The 26,216-nt window shown below is 40.5% G+C and overlaps 1 protein-coding gene and 1 long non-coding RNA gene across 12 annotated transcripts in view; one reads left to right on the plus strand and one right to left on the minus strand.

The window, feature by feature from the left end:
* The first annotated feature begins 854 nt into the window (after positions 1-854).
* The window catches only part of EPB41L5 (erythrocyte membrane protein band 4.1 like 5), a 49,742-nt gene continuing 24,380 nt past the window's right edge, over positions 855-26,216 (plus strand). For 4 of the 11 annotated variants that reach the window (XM_079311643.1, XM_079311647.1, XM_079311648.1 and 1 more), the window contains exons 1-12: positions 1,052-1,208; positions 1,933-2,117; positions 12,217-12,321; positions 17,069-17,111; positions 18,216-18,294; positions 20,766-20,810; positions 21,114-21,166; positions 23,691-23,811; positions 24,222-24,309; positions 24,929-25,017; positions 25,174-25,243; positions 25,925-26,094. In XM_079311643.1, coding sequence (XP_079167769.1) covers positions 1,097-1,208; positions 1,933-2,117; positions 12,217-12,321; positions 17,069-17,111; positions 18,216-18,294; positions 20,766-20,810; positions 21,114-21,166; positions 23,691-23,811; positions 24,222-24,309; positions 24,929-25,017; positions 25,174-25,243; positions 25,925-26,094 — 1,160 coding nt within the window. In that variant the 5' untranslated portion in view covers positions 1,052-1,096. The other 7 variants (XM_079311649.1, XM_079311644.1, XM_079311650.1 and 4 more) reach the window with 6 other exon arrangements.
* Positions 7,345-8,910, minus strand: LOC306804695. Its single transcript, XR_013774968.1, has 3 exons — positions 8,811-8,910; positions 8,638-8,682; positions 7,345-7,407 (listed from the first exon to the last, which is right to left on the minus strand). It is a non-coding gene; the product is annotated as an uncharacterized lncRNA (long non-coding RNA).

A 26,216-nucleotide genomic window follows, 5' to 3' on the forward strand; every position in this document is an offset into this window, starting at 1 on the left:
TCAGCCCGCGATTCAGAGCTGAGCATAAAAAATGCTGTGTTATCATTAGCCCAAGTATCTCTTTTCCCAGACTATTATGTAGGCTGGATTCCCAGTTATCCTGGGACTTTGAGGGCGTCTGGAGCTCCTGTACTCCGAGCTTTGTCACTCTTAGCTAACATTATGCACGGAGAGTTTATATTGCCTTTCCTGAAGTTTTCCTCAAATACTGGCCTGGACACAAATATTTATGTAATAGAAAGCACAGAGTGAAGTGCAGCCCTGTGTAAGTGCCGCCGAGGAGCGGGGTTGTCCCCCGGGGCTGGAGTGTAACGCGTAAGGAAAGGGATGGAGGCGCGGAGCACCGGCACAGGCTCTGTGCCTGGCTTTGAAGAGCTTTAAAATACAAACTGCAGTTTGTAGTCGCAGCCTTATTTCAGCGTATAAATACTGACAGTGCTCGTTTGTAGACGGCGCTGCTTTCTTACACTGCTACCGCTGCATTTTCAGGTACTGTTTAAAATACGATTTTGTCGCAAATTTTATGGTTTAAGCGCGCGTTTGCCCAAAGGTTCCAGTCACCGCTGGGCAGCCGAGGGCTGGTCACAGTCCCAGCCAAACCACTAAGGGGAAACCTCCACGCGGCATTAGCAGAAACTCCAGAACTTTTGGGAAATAACCTGAAACGCGTCCCGAAGGGTCAATCCCCAGGGGTGCCACATCCCCGGGAGGGCTGCATCGCCCCCGCGGCCCCTCGGGCCGGCTCTGCCGCCCCCCCCACGGGCAGCACGTGGTCCGCGCCGAGCCCCCCCACCCCCCGCGGCGGCCCCTCCGCCGGGCGAAACCACCTGGCACGGGAGGGGGGCGCCCCTTCTCCACCGGGCCCCGCCCCGTTAAAGGGGCGATGGGCTCCCGGCGCGGCGGGAAGCAGAGCGTTCCTTCTCCCGTCCGGCTCTCGCTTCCCGCCGCCCTCGCTTCCCGCCGCCCCCCGCCTCCATCTCCGCGCCGCCACCGAGCAGGAGAACGCGACCGGAGGAGCCGCCAGGTGAGTGAGCGCGGGGGGAGGAACCGGCCGGCGCGTCGCTGCCCGTTTAAGGGCCTCCCACGTCGCTCCGCCATGTCCGGCGGCCCGCCCTTCGCGGGGCTCCCTCACCGCCCCCCGCCCGCCCCCGGGGCCTGGAGGAGCCGCCGCGGGGACGCTCCCGCCGCCGCGCAGGTGAGCCCGGCAGGTGAGGCCAGCCGACCCCCGGGCGGGGCCGGAGCGCGGCCGCGGGCCCGGGGCGTTATGTAAGGGCGGGGGCACGGCGGGCGGGGCCGGGGCTGGGCTGGGGTCGGCTCCCCTCAGCGCCGCGTGTGTGCCGGGAAGCGCCGAGCCCGAGGGGCGCTCCAATGGCCGGTGCTGCCGGAGCCGTTCCTGCGCGGAAAGCTGTGAGCGCGGCTCCGGGGCGGGAAGGGTCGCTTATCGCTTGTTTTCGATGGGAGAGGCGGAGAGTGTGAGCCAGGAAAGGAGCCGATGGTATGCAGCGTTAGTTGCTTCCCAGCGGTGGAAGATCAGCGTCTCGGAGAAGCGCGCGGTGGCGTTTGTATTAATGAAAGATCGCAGGGAGCAGCAGGTGATCTGCACGATCGCTGCTTGTTTTCCTTAAGCGTACTTTCGTGTAGTCCCAAAAAGTCACCCAGCTGTCGTCAAAGTTCTGAGCTGGGGTTTTTATTTAAAGACGATAACAGCCGAGGGCTGTAGGTGTTTAAAGTGAAAATCTGTTTGACGTTTCTTTATCAAAGTCTGGGGTTTCCTAAGAACTTTATTACACGCTTTTTCTTCTTTTTTCTTTTTTTTTTTTCCTTCTGGTTGAGTTTGACAATTTGTTTGCTTGTTTTGGTTTTGGGGTTTTTTTCTGTAAAAAAAAAAAAAAACAACTTAACCGTGTTCATTTTCTCTCTTGGATTTTGTAGCCAAGATGCTGAGCTTTTTCCGCCGCACGCTGGGACGCCGGTCCATGCGTAAGCATGCAGAGAAGGAAAGGCTGAGAGAGGCCCAAAGGGCTGCGACCCACATCCCTGCAGCTGGCGACGCCAAATCCATCATTACCTGCCGAGTGGCGCTGCTGGACGGGACAGATGTCAGCGTGGACTTACCGGTAGGAGTGATCCTAGTGTGTTTCTGAAATACACTTGGCTTGTGTTATTCTGATGTGGATTGCTGTTGGCAGTCGATCCTCTCACTTGACACTGCTCGTAAAAAGATTTTGAATGAATAGTTAACTTTGGCATTCACTGAAATTTGAGAGTGTTTTGCTGGATGTCATCATGCCTTACACGCTGAACGCTTTCTAATGTTTTAATGTAATTGTTGTGCCAAGGTTTAACCTAGAGAGGGTAACCTGTTGGGTGGATTGGGTTTTTGTTTGGGTGAGCTACCTATCCCGACAAAGTGAATCTTTTGGTGTAACTTGTTGAAGAGGATGGATAAGCAGAAGTACTAGCAGGAATTTCTCTGTGGGATTGGTCTGGTTTTGTGTCAGAGATGGATGCAGTTTTTAAGGCTAATTTAAGAGGGGAGGGGAAGGGGAAAAATCTACTTCCTTCCTTTCCTCAGGGCAGATTATGTAGTAGGGATTGTCTCATAGAGTGGTACTTTATTCCGAGTGAGGTGTTAGCCACTGTTTTACATTTCTAAAGCTTCCTTAATATGCACGTGCCTATTCTGCTTGCCTAATTATATGCCTGGTTTTGGCCAACAGGATGAGCAGTAGCACCAGAAGTGATGTGCTCTGTTTTTCCATTACCGTGTGTTATAGTTGTTAGTGATTTGTTTTAAGCTCACAGAGCTGAGCATTAGGAAGTGAGGAAGGTGTGGATCTGTGAGACCTGACTAGTTCCAGAGGATTTTGGCTGCAGTCACAGTTGTGCTGGTGTTGGAACTGCTGACTAGAAAGAAAAGTCATTTCAAGACTAGCTGCTCCACACAACTCTCTTTTCCATTTTTGTTTTAATTGTGGAGTGCAAGGAAGTCAGCTTGACTGAGCAGTGTTGTTGATGTTGTGAGCAGAAATAACTCTTGTAGCATCCCAAACCCCAAATAATCTAGAGTCAGAGAAACCCTTTGTCATCTTTAATTGCTAAATGACTGTATAGATAGGCTTTTATAGAGGGTGGTAAAATTAATTTGTAAATCTCTGAAGTAATGTAATGAATATATCCAGTGCTGCTTAGTGCCTAGGATGTTTGATTTGATGCCAGGAATGCCTGCAAACACTTTATAGCAAGAGTTAACACTTAAAAAGTACTCAAGTTTAAATTGGTGTCTCTGCATAAGCAGAGCAGTAATCTTTGGAGCTGGAGTCTGCTCTGTAGGCAAATTCCTGGCGGCTCTAACAACATTTCTAGGGCTTTGAGGAGCATAAATTGAACCTGAAGAGGTGTCACAACCTGCCACCTGGCCTATAAATCTCAGAGCAGGGTGCAGTTGTAACTGTTTGATTCTACAGGAAACTCTTCTCACTCTGTATTTTTTTCTTTAAAAGCCAATATAGATTCTTGACTGTGGACATCTAAGTTATGAGTAGCAGTAACCAAATATGCAAAATCTACATAGCCAGATGTGGTAATTGCAGTGCATCATCAGTGGCTGACATGTACCAGTTTCTTCAGTAATTAAAGTATAATAAATTAAAAGTAAATTAAATCTTTTGATTTCAGACTTCCTAGAGTGTTTATTCTTGTTTCTCCACTTGCATCATTCATATTTTGGGGTTGACTCTTAAAAAGGAAAGAAAAAAGGGTAGAGGAGACAGGGGATGAAGTAAGTGGGTACAAAATCCTGGCAAAGCTACATCACTTTCTAAAATGTAAAACTTAAGTTAAAAACGCATGTGTACTTATTTTTTTTCTCTTACAAAACCTGTCTTGGAGAGTCTTTGTGCTCTTTGAGCTAATATCTTTTCCAAGACTGGTACTGTTACTTTGTTGACAGTAAATTTGCTTTAAAATGAACTTTTTCTCTCAAGAGGTGCCCTCGATCTGCCAGTTCATTTGTGCACAGTCACATTGTCTGCCTAAGCACTGTGAAATTGTTTTATTAAAAAAATAAATTACAAAACTTCTCTTAAGAATGAATCATGTAGCAAACAGGTTAGTTCACAGCCAGAGAAAGGGTTGTCTTGGCAGGAATGAATGCCATACCTTTTTTAATCCATGGCTACACAAATACTTCACAGTGGCATAAGTTGTTGCTGCCACAGGAAGAAAAGATGTTGCTTTCGTTGTTGCGTTTGTCCTTGTTTTCTCATACCCCTTGGCAGAAGAAACAGTTTTTTAGCAGCCAGGCAGTAAGCTAAGTCAAAAAAATGCTGTGGCTGAAAATAATCAGTATAATTTCGTTATGTAGTTTCCAGCTGGAGCAGTTCTCCAATCTGGTTCCCCATGTGCCTCCCCAAATGTGGTGAAGAAGCATTTAGAGGTGATACCAGGCTTAAGTTTGCTCAAAATGCTGTTGAGCCATCGCCTTACAGTAGATTTTTTTTACTGAGAAGAGTATTCTGGATTTACAATTGTTGATATAATTGAACATGAGATTGCTGAATTTTTCCTTAATTAAAAAAAAAAAAAAAGGCAAAAACAGCAACAAGAAGCAGCCACAAGGAACATTGCCATGTAAGCCAAACACATTTCAGAGTCATTAGGTTGCAAAGACTGATATTTTACGAATATTGACGATGAGACAGAAGGGGTAGGTTTTAAATGATGCAGTTGAAATTTAACTTATTAGACTCAGAGCCAGGATTTGAGCAGTAACTCTGCTTTTTGTCCTCTGATCTTATCTTTGGTGTCTGTCAAGCCACTTAATCTTTCTGCTTTTCTATGTCTTCTGTTGTTTTTAATTAGAAAAATGCCTGACTTGAACTTTTCACCAAAGCTGCAGTCATATACAGTGCATAGAGTGGATTCTTTTCAAGAATCTACTGCTTGTGTAGCTATGTCAATGACTGAAGAATGTCAGTGTCATGTATACTATTTACTGACACCTTGGTATGTTCAAAATGGGAGGCATGAACTTAATGCGAGTTATCAGTGCTCTTTTGGGCTTTGGGGCAGATGGAAAGGTGTCAGGTTTTTTCCCCCCAGCTTCATCTCAGATATAAAGTTGTGTTTTGACCTGGTAGTTTTTCTGATCTCTTACCACTCTTCTGAAGCTTTATGTTTCTCCTAATGCACTCAGCCATTTTTACAGACTTATGTGCTTAGTGAAACACCAAGAAGCTTGTTACTTTGTTTTTCTTTAAAAAGTTTTTATAGAATACATGTTGTCTGTAAATGCTGCTGTTGATACTGTTCATTATACATTCTGTTTTTCTGTTAACTTGAGTTCAGCTTGGACAAAAGGCAGGTTATGCTTTTTCTTCCAGTTGTTTAAGATCCGTGGGTGGAATGTTTGCTGAGTAGTATGCATGGTGAGAGGACAAGAACTCTGTTTTGCTAACATCCCTTATCTTACTTTTCATCCTGTTCCCATGCAAAACTAAACTACATCTTCCCCCACTGCACCTCTGGAATTCCCAAAGCTCAAAAGCCATGAACAGCCCTGTTTTATTACCTGGAGATTCCATCAGCTCAGTCATACCAGTCTGGCCTGTCAAGGGAACCTCTCAACAGCTGCAATATTGCCTCTCCTGATGCTCATGGTTTGTGAGGAAAGACAAGCTGGTGAGGGGAAAAAAAGTAGAAAATGTTTTTGTTTGGTGTCACCAACAACTTAGGAAATAATTAAGAACAGAAATGCTTCTCAAGAATTTGAAATAAAGTGCTCCAGAGGATTTAAAAATAAAAATATTTTAAAATTGACTATTTGTTTAGCCAATTCTATGCTATCCATAGTAGTAATTGGGAGAGGGAAAAGCTAATGTAGATGGGGGAGAAAGGACATAAATAATGTAAATACATGCACTTGGAATATGCACCTTTTTTTAAATCTTTGGGTTGCTTTTTATGGAGCAGCAAAGTCAGCCTTACAAGAGAGACAGATAGTAAGTATAGGGAAGCAGAACTATACTTTGTGGAAGCCAGCAGTGTTTCAGTAAAAAAACCTGACCCTGCCTAACCCACAATTTACATAATCTTCTCATGGATAATGGAGTGTTAATTGTATTCTAGTTTCTGTATGTGCAAGGTTTGTAGGTAAAAGCTTACTGGTAGTGTAAGAAGAAAGACAGAAATAATGAGAATGGATGCTCTCTGAGTAGTTTTTTATCTTGGAATATTCCTTATTTACACATGCATGAAATTTGATATGGAGGTTGCAAAATGAGATGTTTTTGTCCTTATTATAATGAAGTATCATTAAAAAGGGTCTTGTATAAACCAATCCAAGGGATGTGTGTAATACTGGGATTGAACTAAGCTGGTTAGACTTTTGGAGTATAAAATAAGATAAAAAGGGCTGTAGTGATTATTTTAAATAAATTTAAGAAATCTGTAATGTGAAAATCGTTAAGGAGTGCCAATGACTTTTTGTTTGGAGAAAGATGATTTGTGTTGATCCAAATACAAGATCAAAGATGCATTGTGACAGCTGATTTTACTCAGTAGTCCACTCTGGTTTATTAAAAACTTGTAGAATATTTATGGTCACTTATTGAATATTTGTGGATGTAAATATGAAATACACAATGCTGTTCCTGGCATGGATGCTGATTAACAAGAAAATCTAATACTGTTTAAAATGTTGGAAAATCAGTCATCAAATAAAATGAGTACTCTCAGTGTTCAAGGCTGACCTCTAAAGTTTCAAAATAAGGCTCAGCTGACCAAAGTAGTAATAATATGAACATTTGAATGTGTCCCTTTTTGTGTGTGTTAAGGCTATACATTTTTGGATTAAAACTTTATTTCCCAAGTGATCTTCTGACTGAAAGTATTGACATGCTTTTGAGTGTTTGCTTAAACTTCTGAAAGACTTTTAGGGGGCTGAAACTGGACGGAATCAGTGGTGAGCCGTGTGTTCCAAAGCAGAGGAGCTGTGTGTGTGGTGTGAGGGACCCGGCTGCAGGGCAGGGTGAGCCAGGCCTGCCTGGGGTGCCAGGCTGAAATTCCTGGTGAGATCCAGTGTCAGCAGGGGATGCTGAGTCGCTGCCCGTGTCAGCAGCACAGGCTGCAGCCCCGAGTCCTGCTCGCAGCCCAGCCGCGCTTTCAGCCCGGGTGCCACGCTCCCTGCCCTGGCACTGTGGGAAAGGAGGGAGGAAGGGAGCAGCTGGCAGCAATCTGTGCTGCCACGGTGTTTCTGGGGCTGCAGCTGCAGGCTGGTTTAGTTGCCTGAAAGTTTTGCATTCTTAAGTCATGGTGAATTTTATCTGAAGTCCTGCTGAGCTGACTCTGCAAAGAGCACAAAGGCTTGGGACTCTGGTGCTCTTTATCATAGTGCTCGTGAGAAACCTGCAGGTGAAACACCAAATAAAATTGTAATGTTTGACAGTATAATGGGGGCAGGTTTAATCTGTAAACCTTAATGCTGAACAAGCCATCTGGATATATTCTGTATCAGAATGAATTAAAAAATTGATTAAATCGGATTGATAGTTAGAAGATAACTTGCAGTTGAAAGTTGAAACAGAGACTTCCCCAAACAAACTGACAGGTATGAATGTTTTGAGTTTTTATCTTCTTATGTAATAGGGTAAATATGTCTGAGCACAGTACATTAAAATCCTTCTACATAGCACTCTAATGAATGTACAGTAAGGATGGGTATTGAAATAATTTCATTGTTATGAAAATTTTTGGGAAATGCCTTCTTTCTCCAGAGAAAAAAATGTATTTAATCCCAAATGCTTACCTTCCTATATTTGTGAGACACTGTGTAAATAGAAGAATTGATAAGCTGTGTCTGTGGAGGTTCTCCCCAGCCTTCCAGCCTGCAGGATTTTAAATTCAAAAGTGTGTATGGTAGTGTTGTCAAAAACTGATGGTAAACCAGAGAGAGAAGCAGAAGTGTTTTGCTGCCTGTGGCATCTTTAGATTAATGAGAAAATTAACTGGAGAATTTGGAAGATTATTTGTAGGAGTGATGCTTGGACTTTGAGGAGAGGAGCAGCTCCATTTGTAGGTCAGTACTTAAAACCATAAGAAGATCAGGATGATACAAATAATGTGTACTTCTAACACTGCCTTTGTAAAGATAAGGGGTTTTAACCCTCCAATTCTCCAGCAAACCTTAATGGTGTTAAGTATAGGCACTGTTTGCATGATATTGAGATGAAATCTTCCTTTAAAACTCACTGTTGGAGCTTTCTCATGGGTTAGTTATTTGAAACCTGTCTCGGAGAAGAGGATTTACTTCATTAAAATAATGGATAGGCTCATTTACTGCTATGGTCTGCAAACATGCATAGGTGACATCCTAGCAACTGGTAGCTGTAAATCCTGAATAAGGATCCATGCCTTGTGTGTCTAAGTGTAAATGGTACATTTCTAAGGAAGCCCGTATGCATGTGAATGGTAACTCTCCTGATGAGTTGACAAAAACCAGGAAGGGAAGTTTTTGCCCCTTGGTAGCTATTGAACACAATAGCTACTGTTAATAAAAATATTGACATGATAATTTGAAGAAATCTGAACAGCTGCTAAGATGCAAAGGATAGTAAGTCCTGTGAAGGCAATACTTACTCATCTATTTTTTTCAAAGTTCATCTTGTATAGGCCCCTCAATTTCTTCATAAAGAAAGAAATAAACAGGAGAGGTTATTTTCTGGTAAGCATTTTAATTAGTAAATTTATTAGGTGGGTATTTTGGTCTTGGGGTTTTTTCCCCCCAGGTTTTAGGGGCAAAAAAGACCTACTTTGCTGCAATTAAAAACTTGAAGTGAGCCATTCAGCTGGTGCTTATCCAGCACAAGCTTTTCTCCAGTTACTGTGAGCTTGTGTTGCTTCTCCAGTGCTGGTCTGGACTGGCTGCTCCAGGACTGAAGGTGGATTTGACATCGGGCAGGTTTGAGCACCTGGCTGGCTTATCCTCGTGGATGTGAGTCCATGCAATAGCTGATAGGAGGCCATGAGAAGAGGGTATAAACCTGCCTTTGAGGTTTTGGGCAGTGACTGAGGCGCCTGAGCCGAGGGGAATGTCTGGGGATCGCCTTACCCCGGCAGCGAAGGGACAAAGCAGCCGGCCGAGTGAACACCCAGCCTTGTTGCTGAGCTACCAGGCTAAGCCCAGCCTTTGGAACACCCACCCAGCCAGCAATTGCAGTTATTGAGAGCAGCAGGAGATGTCATTAGTTGGGAGCATCCCTTTCATTGGGGAAAGGGGGGAGGGGGGCGGGGGGCCATGTGATTCATGCTGAAGTGATCAGAAGATGCTTTTATCCAGTGTGGCAAAACCAGGAGAGACCCTGTACATATGGTATATTTTATTTACATTTTCCTGTCGTTCATTCTCCTGCTGTGAGACGTTTACTGTTGCTTCCTAGAGAGAATAGCAAGCTCTGTAAATCAAGTAGTTAGATTTTACTGAACTGCAAACCCATGAGAAGTTTAATTTGTGCCCTGAAGGGAGGATCAGCCACTGATTGGACTGCTTGTGAGTTGGAGTTGCTAATAGTTCATCAGTAACCATTAAACAGTTTGAAAATATTTGTCCTTTGAGTGTAAACTGGGCTGTGCTGTACAGGAAGGAAAGGAGAAAGGCAGAAAAAAAGTGTTGGGACAACAGCAGGATAAAAATGTCACTTTCACAGAATCACAGAATATTCTGATTTGGAAGGAGCCCACAAGGATTGTGGAGTCTAACTCTTAATGGCCCATATAGGGATTGAACCCCAACCTTGATGTTACTAGCACCGGCGTTGCTGTTGGAAAATTAGGACAATTTTTCACAAGGAAATGTAATACGAGTGCATTTTTGCTCTTTGAAGATTCTTGAGATCTCAGTTTTATTGAATTCAGAGAAAATAATTTTGATTCATTGAAGTTGACTGGTTACAAGGCATTAACACTTTGGGTTGCTGTTTGTGTAAGGAGGAAGGACTTTAGTAAGTAAAACGTGTGGTGACACTTCTGCTGACTTGCACCAAATACAGCTGCTGATGATTTAAGTCATATGCAAAGTAGTGCATAATTAATTCCATGTTGACAGCCCTGGTGACACCAGTAAACAACCACAAGTCCTGCAGATCTTTGCACAGCTGCTCCACTGCTTCTTCAGGGCCTTTATCCCACATTAGTCATTCTGGGTCCAGTTCATCTTTGAGTCTTCTGCTGAGATGTCTGAAATGGCGAACACGGTGGAAAACTAATTTGACACTGCAGAAATTGAAGTTTTGCTCATGGTAGTCTGAGGTAGTATGTGCAGTATTCCAGGCTGGAGTCAAAGTGCTTCTGTCACCTGCAGGAAATTTGGCTGAGATAACTGGTTAATTGTACTTCTTAGAGATGACCTGCAGAGGAATTGAGAAGGATCTCGAATGTTCAGCTCAATAAAGGGAGATTTTCCACTACTTTTAGTCGAGCTGCAGAAAGCTACATGCAATATAGAGTGTATTTTTCTAGTTCTGCAGGTGCTGAATTGATTCCTCTCGTATTATATTAATGTTTAAGTAGAAGAAATCCTGTGTTGAGAAAAAATATGATCAGTTCAACGCCTTGGTCTTGCGAAACTGAGACTACAGACTTCATTAATGAAAGAAAAGTGTGGGTTTGTATGTATAGGTGGTTTGCCTTAATGTTTCTGTTGGAGCTGGTGTTTAGTAAATCTGTTACTGCCTGAGAAGTAATTTATTCCTGAGACCAAGAGAAAACACTTGGTCTGAATGAATTTGATGAAGTTGACATTTAGTATTTGCATTACACAACGTTTTGTAAATGCTGTGTGTTTGTGAAGTTGCCTGCTGGCCCAAATGCCTTCCATTCCTGCTGTTCTCCCTGGTACCTGGAAAGAAATAACTGTGTGAGAATTTGCTTAGGCAGGCTCTGTTTATAAACTTTGAGATTTTGCTTTGAGCTGTGATGTGTTGTGTTGGTTTTAACTGATACATCAAGTAAACCAATGATGGTGATTGCAAAGTTGAATGTAAAATATTTGAAGATGAGGCTGGAGGAAGGTGGCAAGAATTATGGCATGGAACTTTACTTACTGATTAAACCAGATTATTTCTGAGAACAAAAATTTGGCTGGCCCAGAATTCTGAGTGGTGTACTAAATCTGCTAATTACTAGCTTACTAAATATATACTTAGAAAGTTATCCCATTTCTCATGTTGTGAATATATAAACATTGAGGTAAAGGATTGCAAGATGGTGGTTTTACAGAAATAGAAAAACCCTTAAGCTGCTGCTTGAGTAAGCATAAATAATGTCTGCATTTCTTTTTATTTGATTTTTTTAACACTATGATCTTTACTCTAATAATTTATTAATGCATTTTATTAGGTATAAGGTACATCTTAGGTGTAATAACCCTTAAACTTTGTTTCCATTTATTGTTAAATAGTTATAGTATGAAAAATGTACGTTGTGTAGAAACTGCTCAGTGCTATTTATGTGCCTTCTCTTTAAAAACAACTGTTTAATTTTTTAGATCATCACTGTAAAAGCAATATTTCCTTGGGGCCAGAGCTGTTTTTTTCATAAATTATGTATGAACATATGAGCTGGCTTTTTCACCTAGAAGTTAGTTTTATGAACTTAGTTTTGTAAATGTGATATCTAAATGCTATTTATTCAAGTTGCTTGCCCCAGACTGTTTCCTAGTAGTTGTTAAAAGCATTTGCTAACAGAATGCTATCTCCTAATTCAGTGGGCTTTGCTACTGCTTCTGGTGAAATGCCTAAATACCAAACAGTAGTAAATTCATAAGCAATTTGCTGTACTTGGCTCCTGAAGCTTTCTTGTACATTAGTTATTGCAATTGCACTGGCTGTGTTTCCAGTTCTGTTGAATGTCAGTGAGTAAGGAAAGCCTAAAAGGATAAAAGGTAAAATGACATTTTAACACTATTGGACAAGTTAGAGTTGACATTTTCCAAAAAAAGAGATTATGCAAGTTCTTTATGGATATTCTATGTGTTTCTTGTGGGATGTACATTTGCCTTTGAGAAGAACAGCCATCAAAAATATAAGAGGGGGTAAAGAAGGTGTCCACATTATATTTTCAGAAACTATGTTTTTGGAATTAGAATATAACGTGTGCAGAGAAAAAATATATGCTGCAATAAATCTTCCTTCTGTGTACTAAATCCTGTTATCTTTTCAGAAAAAAGCCAAAGGCCAGCTCCTGTTTGAGCAGATCATGTATCATCTGGACCTTATAGAAAGCGACTACTTTGGATTAAGGTTCATGGATTCAGCACAAGTAGCAGTGAGTAGTTATGCTCTTCTTAAGCAACAATCTAAAAGTTAAATCCTAATATTGCCAAAAATGCTATAAGAAAGCTGCCTTTTGTGAATCAAGTCTTGTTCAGAAGCTCTGTTGTCTTTGATTTTCTGTGTCCCCAAGTTTAATTCTAACTCCAGCACTCTGTGTGACCATGCTCTTGTCTCTTCCTTTTGTGTTTTCACGTGTTCCTGTCACACCTCCTGTTGTCACTAGACAGACTGGTCCAGTTGGACCCCAGAGCCTGGTGTGTCATGTAGAAACTCTTGGTGGTGATGATACATAGAGGAAGAAACAAAACTGGAGTGTGTGCTTTGACCTTTTGTTGTATGCTATACTGAGAGTTTTTCCTTTGCAGATGCCATCAGCTTTCTTGTTAGCAAAAGTCACCTTGTTATGTCTGTTTGCAAGGCATTAACATCTTTGTTTTATATTTGTTTTATTGTGACTCACACCTGCAACTGTAAATTTTTAGGAGGTTATGGGTGTGTTTGTATGTACCAGTTTGAGTAGAGGTTTCTTCCAAGCCCAAGTTTGTTGGTATTTCATTGTGTGTTTCTAAAAATGTAACAGGTTTTCAAATGAGAAGCAGAGCATTGTCAGAAGCAACCACAGTTCTTTCACTTGTGAGCTATGGAGTTTTATATAGATACTTCTTATAGTCAAGTATTTAATCCTGCCACCAAGAGTAGCTGCAAGTTAAGTGAGCCTTTAGGCAAGGAATGTTTTTTTCCTTTGTCCTTCTTTCCTGTAACTTAAATTTGTATTCACTTAGCCCAGCATCCCCAGTTAGAATGAGATCTGTGTTTTCCTGCTACATATGTCAATCTTATTTGTTAGATGTATAACTGAATTGTTTTTGTATTTCAAGGCCACTTCAGAATTATTTCATGCATAGAATGGCAGAGGGGAAGCACAGACAGTTGAGCTTAATGTTTGAATTGTTCAAGGTCTGTATGCAAAACTGGAGGCAGGATTTATATTCCTTTATTTCTATGAAGGTCTGTGTGCAGAGTAGTTTGAGGGTGATCTCTTAATTGTTGCACCTTTGTACAAAGGCAAAAAGAATTGCACAAACTTGGACCTTTGAAAAAAGCTAACAGTTTTGGACATAGACCCCAGAGCACTTATAACCTGATGGCTTATTTCCAAAATTATTGTGATTGAATTTTATGCTCAGCATGTAATTGCAGAGAACACCCTCCTCAGAGAAAATCATTGGTGTTTAGCATCTGAAGCCAACTTCATGGCCAGTGGGATTAGCTGCTGCTGGTCTGTAGTTCCCAGTAGTGAAAGTGGTCTTAAACCCCCTGCAGAGCAGAGACATTTAACTCTAAGGAGAAAAAGACCATTACACTAACAGATGGATGGCATTCAAAACCGTGCATACCAACAGAAATGAGAAAACAGCCTATCACACACCATTTTATCTTTCTCAAAAGCATGGTAGCTGTGCTCAGCATGTGCAGCACAGAATGCTCAGTATTGGTAGTGAAGGACTCTATTGCATTTATCTTTTTGCTTCAGATAGACAGTGGGTTAGTTTTAACTGGTAGAATTATCCATATGATAATTTTTTTTCCTCTTCATTATATGCTAGCAAATAAAGCATTTCATCTTGAAATGTATTAATAAGAGTTAATCTTTTCTGCCACAGCAGTGGCTCATGCCTTGCTTTTGACTAGCAAGTTATTACTGCCACCCCAGAGAGCACAACTGAATATTTGATACTGCACAATCTACCAGGTACAGGGGATTTCAAACTCTGTTTGCTTCCTTTTCTTAATTATGTGTGACTGAAAAGCAGCAGAGTAGAGATAACAATCTGTTTAAACTGGACCTTAATGATGAACTGTGTATAATGAAGCAGAAAAGATTGCATTTTGCCAGAAGAGCTGAATGCAACAGCCAGAGATAATTAATTGCTTTAAGAAATGAAGAACTGTTTCGGTAACAGCCATTCCTGCAGAAGGAGCTGGCAAGTTCTAGCAGAAACCCAATCTGCAGCTGGAAACAAAGAACAGAGACTAATCAAGTGACTTGTCCAAGATATTCAGGAGACCTGTTAAATAAACAGTGTAAGAATCCAGTCCCTTACTGTTGGTAGAATTGTCCACTGGCTCTGAAGGAGATAATCTTTTTGCTAACTAGTTTAAATCTAAGAATATTGCATTCTTGCTAGTTACTTTTACTGATACAAAGTAGTGACACATAGTTACACAAAAGTTTTAGCCCACACTTGTTTTAACTGCAAGTAAGTTTTCAGTAGATTTATTGTGAACAACTGAAGGATTGCTTTTTTTTTTTCGTTGTTTTCTGCTGCTAAAGTGATCACTAGCTGGGTATTAAAGATTTCCTGGGGAGTGGAGGAAACCCAGATAATGGAAACTCTTCCTGACATTTTGGATTTTAGTATTCGTGTAATAGCTTCTTTGAAGAAGTTCTTGAAACAATTTAGTGAAGTGAAAGATTTGTTGTTTTCATGTGATTTCTGTGTTCACTCTTGTCTGCTGTTTGAGAAGAGGCCATTTTTAGCCTCAACATCTTATTTAAAAAACCTCATTTGCCCGAACTTCTTTAGATGTTGCTGGGTCAGTATTTGAGGGGTTCTTGTATGTGTTTTATTTTTGATTTCTGCGGCAGCAAACTCTTATTAAGGACTTCCAGTACTCTGCACAGTCTGTTGTTTGTATTGCCTTCTGTTTTGCAAGCTTTAGCTCTGATTTTCAGCAAAAGACTGTGCTTTGCAAACCCTCATCAAGAGTAAACTTCTTTTCCAGGTCCTCTTGAATTCTATTTTAATCACTTGGAATAAATCTCAAGTTTCTTGACGTCTGTGTTTGTCCATTCATGTGTTGGTTTTGGGGCTGGTTTTTTTTTGTTTCATTCCCACCCCCACTTAAAAGCAGTTGTGTTTCCTGTTTCCCTTCTCCCTTGCCCACCCTGAGCATTGAGCAGAGCTCCCGTGGGCAGCAGCAGCCAGAGCCATCAGAGTGAAACGCTGCCAGTGCCTGTCATGGGCCTGCCTCTCTCTTGCTTTCCCATGGAATGTGGAGGAGATGAGAGAAAACAGCAGGGAAATGAGACAGGGGGCACAGCCAGCCCTGGAGCCTAGAGAGGGCTGTCCTTGCCATTCCTGTCTCTCAATCACCTGCAAACCTCCAGCTGGGTAGTTTCTGTATTTTCTTCGTGGAGGAAGGAGTAAGTAAACTCACTCTTACAGCAAGTGAGTTTATGGAATAGGAGAAAAGATTACATGATTTCCTTGAAGAAAAAAAAGTTGCTCAACTCCATTTCACTGGTAGTGTAAGCCAAATTTATGTGAATATTTGCTTCATTCATCCTTAAGCTTCCTGCTTTATTTAAAAATGTATTAGATACATTTCAGATAGCTCTCTGTAGCTGCTTAGTTTGAATAGGCAATGAGAGGGTTCTCAGCTGTGTGCACAGCAGCAGCAGATGGTTTCAGTGTTCTCATCTGCAGCTAATGCAGCAATCAGTCACAGCCCGGCTGTGTTACAGGCTGACTTCAGCTCTCTGCACAAGGCAGGGCTCTTCTGGAGGCAGGAATGTGTTTGCACTTGGCAGTGCAAGCTGAAAATACTGGTTCTTTTTCATACCATTGTTGCTTTTCTGTCCTCCCTGGGGCTTGCTGTGAACTTCATGTCACACAATTTAACAAAAGGAGTGTTGCTAAGTGTATAATTCATCTGTATTAGTTGCAAGGTGACATTTGGGATTGATCTGATGAGCTGCTGTTCCCTGGGTATGGTGAGCCATGCAGGACATGGTGTGTCAGGTAGTTGGCTCTGGCTGTTGAGTCAGTGCAATTATGTTGGTTGGGCAGCTGTGTTTCCTGTTTAGGTGAGTCACCTCCTTTGGAGGAGGGAGCTGTGGGCCATGCACAGCACTAGGAAGGAGATCTGTCCTGCTACACATTTGGATTTCTAGCTTTTACTTCTGGTGTAAACTTCAGCAGTGTGATTATGTGCAGTTATTTTGGGGAGCACAATGTATGTGTGTGTTTCAATTTGCTGAGTATTAGCTTTTGTTTACACAATGTAAGTCAAGCCATTATTTTGACTTCTTGTCCAGTATATAGCTTATAATTAACATTAGTAGGTGGGGCAGCAACTTGTCCTCCCATGTGACAGTTACTAAAATGTCACCTGTGAATAGATTTTTTTGAGAATTAGGTAGAGCTGGCTGATGTTGGGACACAGACATCTCTGCTGTTACTGCACGTGAGTCATCTAAAGAAAATGCCTGAAAGCCAACAGTATTTATTTTTTCTCTTCCTGCCCCAAGTAAACATCACACACAGCTGAGTGCCAGTCTTCAGCTATGATTTATGCTTCTCTGGCACATTGTCACTGGCTGACCTACTAAAGTGTGAATTAAGTGTTTGTCTGGACAGGATGAAAACCTAGTGAAGTGGTTTGTTAGTATGTTTTTTTTCCTTTAAAGTAGACAGTGCTGTCTTGAAGATTTGGTTTGAATAATGTACTACAAGATGTTTCTGTTATTCAAGACTGACATTTTGCATTACAAACTTAGAGCAAAAGGATCTTCAGCGAGCACAGAAAGAGCTACCAATTGTAAAAGATTTGAATTAGATTGTTAAAACAAACTACTTGTTATTCCAAGATGGTCTTGACACTAACACTTCCTTTTTTGTTCTTTCTGGGAGATTTCTTTATTGATAATTCTGTGAAATTAATTAATTTTTCAGCATTGGCTGGACAACACAAAAAGCATTAAAAAGCAAGTTAAAAGTAAGTATCCTTTCCATTTTCTCCTGGTACATTGTATTTAACATACAGGAAGCACAGCCAGTGCTTGAAATGGGTGGTGGGGGCAGTGTCCTGGGAGGGGGTGAGAGTGGCAAGTGAAAAAAGCCCTGTGTGGTGCTACTGATTGTTTAATGGCATCTTCCCCCTGTAGCTCGTATTACTTTATTCTAATGCTCTTAATTAAACATGTTATGGGCTAATTAATTATAGTTAAAGTGGAGTCAAGACAGCTCAGGATGTACTAGTGCTATAGAGTATTATCCTGGCTATAGGAAAATTTGTCTTGGAGCCTCATCATGGGGCAGTCCTGTATGCTTGAATCTGTGCCTAGTCCACCAAGCCCTCACCTGCTGCACAAGCATGGCCTGCATATTGCAGTGATGTGTGCTTAGGTAAGATGTTGTTTAGCAGCTTCCTTGCTCTGCACTGTGGGAAGTCTTCAGGGATTTGTGGTGTTGTTTTAATACAAGAGACCTTTTGGAAGCAGTGAGAGGGAGAAAATTCCTCCTGTCAAGTGCAAGAATCAGCAGAGCGATGCACATTTTTAAAGAACTGTTAATCCACCCTTTTGCTGAGTTAACTCTTCGGTTTCCAGAAGAGATGATCCTTCCATAGAGGGGTCTCTTAAATTCCCATAAAGTATGTCTAAACTTCTGTGGAATAGAAGGGCCTGAGTTGTCAGCAGTGAGAATTTTCCAGAGCCCTGGGAAGTTGTTCCAGAGACCAACAGCGTACCTGGAGGTTTTCTGTAGAGCCAGGATGCAAAGCTTTCTTGGTGGTGGATAGAGCCCTTAAATATAGGGATTAACCTAGATTCATGTGCTCTTGGCAGGAAGAATCAAGTTAATGTGATATGACCATTGGGTTGACTTGTAACACATAAAACTATTTTGTGTGCATATTCAAGTGTCCTTTCACCCTGATGTTCTTCATGGACTTCCCTGGCATAAAGGAATTCCTGCCTTAAGGCCTTGTATAGAACATAGCCAACCAATTTGTCAAGCTTTGTGATGTGATTCAGTGTAATAGATAAATAACCTTTCTCATCCAGTAACTGATACTGCTGTCTTGAATTCTGCTTTGCAGTTGGCCCCCCATATTGTCTGCATTTTCGTGTAAAGTTTTACTCATCAGAGCCCAACAATCTACGTGAAGAGCTAACAAGGTAAGAGGGATTGTGTGTGTGAGAGGGGGACCCAAATAAGGCCAGGGAAATGTTTTCTGTGATATTTATTTAAACAATTCCTATGTTTTGGAGAATTCTTCAGAACTGCTTGCTTACTTGGCTTTTTGTAAATGTAGTTTTCTTTTTGTAAAGTGTGTGGAAATAAATGTGCTGTGACACAGAAATCTAAATGTTTATATATTACTTAACACACTATTTTTCATTAGGCAATTTTGGCAACTGATCTGAGTAGCTTATACACGATGGACAGAGATTTTCACTGAAGAAAACAGACATTCCTCTGTCTTTATCTTTCTTAACCTGTTAGTTTCAACTGCTGCAATTATCTTGTCTCCGGGCAGAAGAGCATTGAATTGCAAGTTAGGGGTTCTCTTTGGAGAAAGGAAGTTCAGTTAGCATTTCATTTCATGTGTGGTCTTCAAAGAGCTTATGGAAAGGGAAAGTAGTATTTTACTGCCATGTTGGGCTGAGTTGACACTGCTATAGGTAGGTTTGGAGTATCAGGTGAGCAGTGGTTCCTCTTGATTAAAGCATTTCACAAATCCATTCATAGAACTGCATTTCCAATTGGGCTGAGACTGCTAGGGGTGCTTTGAAAAAGAACACAACCTGCCATCTGTCAGGAGTATTAATCTGTTGTAACAGGCAATCTTTCCTTGCATTGTTACCACTGCTGCTGATCCCTTTTGGAGAGTAAACAAAGTTATGTTTTCATGATAGCTGTAGACGTTTCCTACCTCAACCATTTGTAAGGGTGTGAAGTGCATTTGTTTGTTGTTCAGGTTTATGTCTGTGTGGATCTTGTATCTGCACTTTAGCCAAATCCCTTAGACTGCTACCAGGAAGATTACAGTAGCATTACCCCTTCCAGCCATATGTACCCCTTGCATCTCCATATTTACATGTGGTAACTGTTGCTTTTTAATGCTTTCCTGCTGATCTGGGAAGAATCAGAATTTACCTCCCTGTTCATGTTCCTGAATAAACATTTAACTATATGTAAAATCAGCAGCTGCAGACAAAATTCAGACCTATATTTGTATCTACCACTATGGAACGTTTTCATCCATTTTGACTTAAGTTCTGCCAGTCAGACCTTGCTGTGCAGGTTTTAGCAGGGCAGACCTGAAACCTGAGGGCTTTTAAACACTGTCTGCCTGCTTAGCTAATCCCCCAGAACAGGAGAGCAGCAACTTGTCCTTCTGTCTTGGGGCAATGTGGCACCTTAAAGTAGCAGAAGCAGTGGGAAACAGAGCTTTGCTGTGGGTTATAGGTGTCACTGGCAGGGGATTTCACAAGGTTCCACCTTTAGACAGCAGGACACTCAGCTGGAGCTACTTTCAGCTCCTACAGGTGCAGCTTGCGTGGGAAGTGCTTGAATTGTTTGGAAGCCTTATGTGGCTGATAAGCACAGATGGGTTACACCCACTACACACTGGAGGCCTGTGTTCATTTTCATATCTGGGGTCAGTACCAACCAAATTTATTCCCCATGCAGAGACTAGTGTTTAAAAGGTTTTGGATAATAAATGGTTTGGCAAAGTATTTGTGGACTTCTGTGGAACCTGTAGAAAAAGCACCTGCACCTGTTCTCTGTCAGTGTATGAAAGTGTGAGGAGACACAGGCACATGTTGAAGCAGAAGTTGTTTGTCAGGATTCTGGGAATCTGTGCTAGAATTCAGACTGGATACCATGTGGGTGCCAGTGTTTTATACTTGATGAAACCTCTTCTCTTGTTAAAGGAAAGCTGTGTGCCATAATGGAGCAAGAGGGCTGCTCTTCAGGGGTATTGGATCAGAAGAATTGGTATTGCATGCCAAAGAGATTTATATTCAATATTTTCCCCATTTCTAAGCAAAAGTAATAGGGAATATGCAAGGCAGTGAAGGAGAGCTGACTCTGAAGAGTAGAAAAGTTAAAAAGGCTGCAGGCTGCTGTTTGGTTTTAGTCACTTTGCAGTCAGCGTTCAGGTTAGATTTTAACTAAGCAGTCCATAGTAGAAATGTTGTGGGTTTTGAGTTTGTTTTTTGGTTTGGTTTTTTTTTTTTTTTTTTTTTTTTTGCAAGACTTAAAAATGACCATTCTTTTATGAGATTGGTACGTGTATGAATAGTGAAGGAAATGTGGAAGATGGAAGTTGTTCTTTGCTCAAATAGAATCAGAAGAGAATAAATATATATTTACTTGGGTGTCCTGTTTATTTTTCCATGAAACTCTGTTGCTCAGCTTTTCACAACTTGTGCTTTTAGGTTTGTTTCATTTGAAATGCCTGCCAAACACAAGCCTGACTGATAAAGCCTTGAAAGGTGTCAGTGCAGTTTCTTTCGTCTTGAAAACCCATGTTAAAAGTAGAAAACATTTTTATTTGTCAGGCTCTAACTTCCTCCTGTTGACTGAGTGACACATTAGCACTATTACTCAATGACTTATTTCTTATTTAATCCTACAGGTATTTATTTGTTCTGCAGCTGAAACTGGATATTCTTAGTGGAAAGTAAGCAGCCTTTTAAACTATTATGTGTGTTTAGCATAGAGTTTATTACATTTATGTTTGGATAATTAATAAGTTTTACTTAGCAACGTAATGTTATTTTTTTCTCTAAAATGCTACTTTTTTATGTATGAATATCAGGAGAGGAATGCTTAAATAATATAGTGCTTATCTCCTGATAATTATCTGAAAATCTACCAATACTTTTCTAGTTTCGTATCCCAGACATTTGCAGTTTCTTACTTCAGTTGCATAAGTTGTCTGCTAATCATGTCAGATTTTAACAATGCATTTCTCTTCTGGCAGATTGGAATGTCCTTTTGACACTGCCGTCCAGTTGGCAGCTTATAATATGCAAGGTGAGTAGGTGCAAGAAGGGAAGGGTGAAGTTGCACAAGCAGTTTTGTGTAGACTCTTGTTAACTGTTTAAAAAAGTCTGTCCTTGTTATGTCCATAAAATAGACTCTGCCCAGATATTAGTGATCCAGTGTGAAATGCAGATCTTTTTGATTGTACTTGTGCTGTAAGTATGTATAAAATTACTCAGTTCCTCAGGAAAACAGAACAAGGAGGTTCTGAACACAAACAGCATTGCCCTAAAAACGTTTTCTCCGGTGTTTATGTGCAAATCTATCACTTTCACAGAAGATACCTGAATCACTTTGATGTAGTAACACAGCTCAGTTGTTTCCTTCAAGTGTTGGCTTTGTTGTCCAGATCAGGTACAAAATTGGTTTTGTTTGCACTGTGTATAAAATACCAGCTTTTGACTTATTTGTAGGAACATCTTAATGCCCCATGTCTCATCCTTGCACTTGAGCATTCCTGGTTGAACTGCACTTGTTGGCATTTCAGATCCTTCTTCAGCCACAAGATGTGACATACTCGTGTTTTTTCTTAGCTATACTGCACTGTGCTTGAATCATCTGAGATGTTATTAATCAGTTGTCTTTAACTTTTGATTCCAGATAAGAATGTGTTGTTTGGGTGAGGGCATGATGTTAACAAATGTGAAGTTTCCCATGGTTTCAACCAGAGGAGCTCACAAAAGAAAGAGGGGAGGCTTGAAGTTTTAAAAATGCCTGATAGGGTAGGGTTTTGCATAGGGTATATATACATATATATCCTCCTTATTGGAGGTTATAGATATATGGATATATGGCCTTAGATATATGGATATATTCAGCCTAATTGATGTGCCATGTGTTTAACAACAAATTCTCCATGCAACATTCATCTCAAGAATCTGTTGTACTTACTCTGCATGAGGTAAGACTAAGTCACTGAAATTTGTTCTCTTATTTTTCAAAACACTTTCTGTTTTTTTAATGCAGGAAGTGCTAATGGCCCTATATTGTGTGTGGGTATGAGAGTTGTGATTAAACTGTCAAAACACCTGGCTTTTTAACCTGCTTTTTTGTGTGGAAGGAAAGCAGTTAGAATATATTCCGCAGTTAAAAACATTAACATTGTTAGAGCCTTAAGATACAGGTTCAGTAAATAAGATTTAGGAAGAACAAAGTGATCTAATTAGGCTATATATCCACTGCTTTTTGTGGTGGTCTTTTCTTTCCTCTCTCCTACAATGAGGCCTGTAGCAGGGCTTTAATCTTACTGTCTGACAGCTGTGTACTTTTATTTAAATCAGCTGGAACCTAAGCTGGCTTTGACAGCATTCCTTTCAACAGAGGCAAGCATTTTAGTGGGAGTAAATTATTATAGAACTACAGACTTCCTCAGTCAGCATTTAAAAAGAGAAAAAGGAGGGGGTGGAAAGACTGTTATTATGTTTGCAGCATTGAGAGTCCAAGAAACGGAGTTTTATATCATGAGACATTTCTGTACCTGTGGAATATTGGCATTTGTTTGATTTCTTCAGGTCTTTCCAGTGGTATCTCTATTTTTATCTACATAAACATCTGTAGTTTCATTTTTCAGACAGAACAGTTATTGGCCTGCATCAGACATCCGGAGTCCGAGTTAGAGAATTATTCATATTTTTTGACTATGAGCTGAACATTAAGAATTAGTTGAAATTAGCAAGAGGAGCCAGTGCTTAGTGACTCTGAAAATCAGCACATTTTTGCAAAGGTTTCTAATTGTCAGTTTCAGCATTTTAGATATTTATCTGTCTTTAAAACTGGACTAGTATCTGTGGGAGATGGAGTTGTGTTTTTGGTGTGGCACACCCCTTGACTATATGTTCCAGTATGTTTCCTATGTAGCATCTCTTACTGCCCCTCTGAGCATGCAGCAGTGGACTAGATGAGCCATTTGACTGACCCAGGAGGGGATTTATTATGTCCTTAGATGAAAAGGAGAGCAGCAAATAACAGCTGCATGATTGTGCTCTAGCATAGAGTAATTTTAGCAGGATAGAACCATATAGAATCATAAAACCAGAAACTGACTTGTAGAACAGACAAGTAGTTTCAGGAAAAGTGTCAGAACTGGTTTTGCTTTTTACAAATCTCAAGAGATACTGTTTTAATTCTTTAAGGCAAAATTTTGTTGCAGTTTTAGTCAGATGTCAACTCAGTAGATACTTCTGTGATAAAACTCTTGAAAACTCTGCAAAAAAGAAAAAATGTGAGTTGCAAAGGTGGTGATAAATTCCCTTTATAGGAAGCTTTTAAAAGGAATATGTCAATAATACTTTGTAAACATTAATACAAAGGTTTTGTGCAGACAACAAATCCATTTGTTCAGTGTCCATAATTTCCCTGTCAAAAAAGGTGAAGGGAGAACTGGAAGAGAAGAAAAAACACAAAATGAAATTTAATATTTTAGACTAACTAGAAAAGTGTGCAGAAATTCCTGTGTATGCAAAAATATCCTCTGTGTTTATTGACAACAGTGCCTAACAGTGTTGTTCTTTTGTAGCTGAACTTGGAGACTATGATCCTGCTGAGCATGTCCCTGAGCTGGTGTCTGAGTTCCGGTTTGTTCCCACTCAGACTGAAGAGATGGAATTGGCTGTTTTTGACAAGTGGAAGGAATGCAGGTACTAGATCTTCCAGTGGATGCTACCCAGCTGTTTGCACTGATTTTTCTGTGAAGAGAATCTATTAAAAAGATACTGCTGGCGCTTCTTCTGTGCCCTTGTTCAGAAAGAGAATTTTAATATGGTTCTGTCTTATTTTGTAGAAGGATATAATGTGAAAAATGAAGCTTTTCAAAGGTCTCACTAAAATGATGAGGTACAAAATCTCAAAACACAATTTTTTGCAGCAGCATTTTCAGATTAAAACTTTAAAAAGTGACCTTGATCTCCATTAAAGCGAACAGGTGTCACCAGTATTTGTTTTTTGTGAATTTTCAGGAAGTTCTTTTCCTCTTTCCTCATATCCAGCTTTTCCTTTCTGTGTTTTTTTTTTTTTATGCATCTACCTAATAGCAAAAATTTTATTTCAGGGGGCAAACACCAGCACAGGCTGAAACTAACTACTTAAACAAAGCTAAGTGGCTGGAAATGTATGGTGTAGACATGCACATAGTCAAGGTATGTTTAACCACAGCATGGTGACCTTTGGAAATGATAATGTTAGTTTTGTGTTGCATTCAACACTGGTTCTGCTTTGAGGGGGAAAGAAAAGGAATATTGTTCTCATGCAGTCTGTGTAATAAGTGATCTGGCTTTGTGACAACATTCCACTCTTTGGTGTATATTTCTAGAAGGTATAACTTGAGTCCAAGCATACCTGCTTTATGTTAAATGTGTGATTGATGTGGAAGTATGTACTACAGTTTTTATTTAGACTTAGGAGTTTTGTGAAAAATCATGCTAAATCAAATTTGCTGGGGTACAGGCAGCTACCAGCTGAAGAACTACAAATAAGCATAGATCTGTGGAGACACAAGTGCAGCAAATGTATAAAGATGTCTTCATTACACACACAAATCAAGGAACTTTAATTTTCCTCTTTAGCCAGCCTTATTGAAGGGTTGCAAACAAGGAAAATCCATTGCTTAAGATGATTGAAACACAAGAGTTTTATTGTATAAGATACAATTACACACATATCTGCTAACACTGAGCAAACAAACTACATGAATCACTAGTAAATTGGATAGAGGGTCAAATACCAAAATTAATGTAATTTTAATTTTATGGCAATTAGGCAAGAGATGGCAATGACTACAGCCTGGGACTAACACCTACAGGAGTTCTGGTCTTTGAAGGAGACACAAAGATTGGTTTGTTTTTCTGGTAAGCTCTCTAAAATCTGGTTTTGATTTTGATTGTTTTGTTTCTTTGTGATAGAAAAAAAATTGTTTGGGTTCTGAGAACACCATGAATATGAGGTACTTTCTCAGTAAGTTACTAAAAGTTAGATGTAACCTGTACTTTCTGTTCATCTGGCAGGCCAAAGATAACAAGGCTTGACTTCAAGAAGAACAAACTCACTCTGGTTGTTGTTGAAGATGATGAACAGGTAGATGAATATCTGCACAGATAAGTTTTGTTCTTGATTATACAGTACTAGTTTACATACTCCTAATCTTTCCTTATATTTAAGTTTTGAGAATTAATGTGTGTGCCTGAAAGATTTTTGATTGTGACTTGTGGGGGGAGGAGGGAAATGAAGGGACTTAAGTAAAAGATAGATTTTGCTGTCATCATTTTTATAAAAGAGAATCCTTGGTGGAACTAGAGCAGAGACTTGGGAAGCAGTGTGCATTGCACAGGAAAATTTTAAAAAAACCCTACCTACCACATTTAGTAGAATGGATTACTTAAGCAGGTTTCAGAATTATTGCTATGGGGAAGAAATTGCATACACCTCAGACAAAAACTGAGCATTGGTAATTTGAGAAGATTTTGATTTGGAAGTGAAACAGTGTTAGCCTTATCAACAAGTACATTCCTGTTGTAATAGTATCTTTAATTTGTAGTTATTCAGAGGTTTGGCTTGTTAAATATATGGACTCCAGCCCTTTCCAATCTTAGACAATATAGCAGTTTTTTGTTTGGTTGGATTTTCTTCCTAAAACATTTTGTTAAAACATATATATCAGGAATCATAAAAACTAAATTTTATTTGGCTTGCATGGAATTTTAGCTTTGACTTATTCAAGCCCCTTGTAAGTCGTCAGTGTGCTTTGTGTGCTTTAAGGGAAAGGAGCAGGAGCACACTTTTGTCTTTAGACTGGATCATCCCAAAGCCTGCAAACACCTGTGGAAATGTGCAGTGGAGCACCACGCCTTCTTCCGGCTGCGAGGGCCCGTCCAGAAAAGCTCCAGTCGCTCCGGCTTCATTCGCTTGGGATCTCGCTTCCGATACAGGTTGGTGTCAGCTGCCACTTTGCACACTCCTCCTGGCATTCCTTCCTTTCCCTGGATGCTGGGTTTTAGTCCTGTTATCAGCTTTCTCTGTGAGTTGTGGCAATATTACTTAAGCTTTATTC

This window comes from Erithacus rubecula (assembly GCF_903797595.1).
Source record: "Erithacus rubecula genome assembly, chromosome: 8".
Taxonomy (NCBI): domain Eukaryota; kingdom Metazoa; phylum Chordata; class Aves; order Passeriformes; family Muscicapidae; genus Erithacus; species Erithacus rubecula.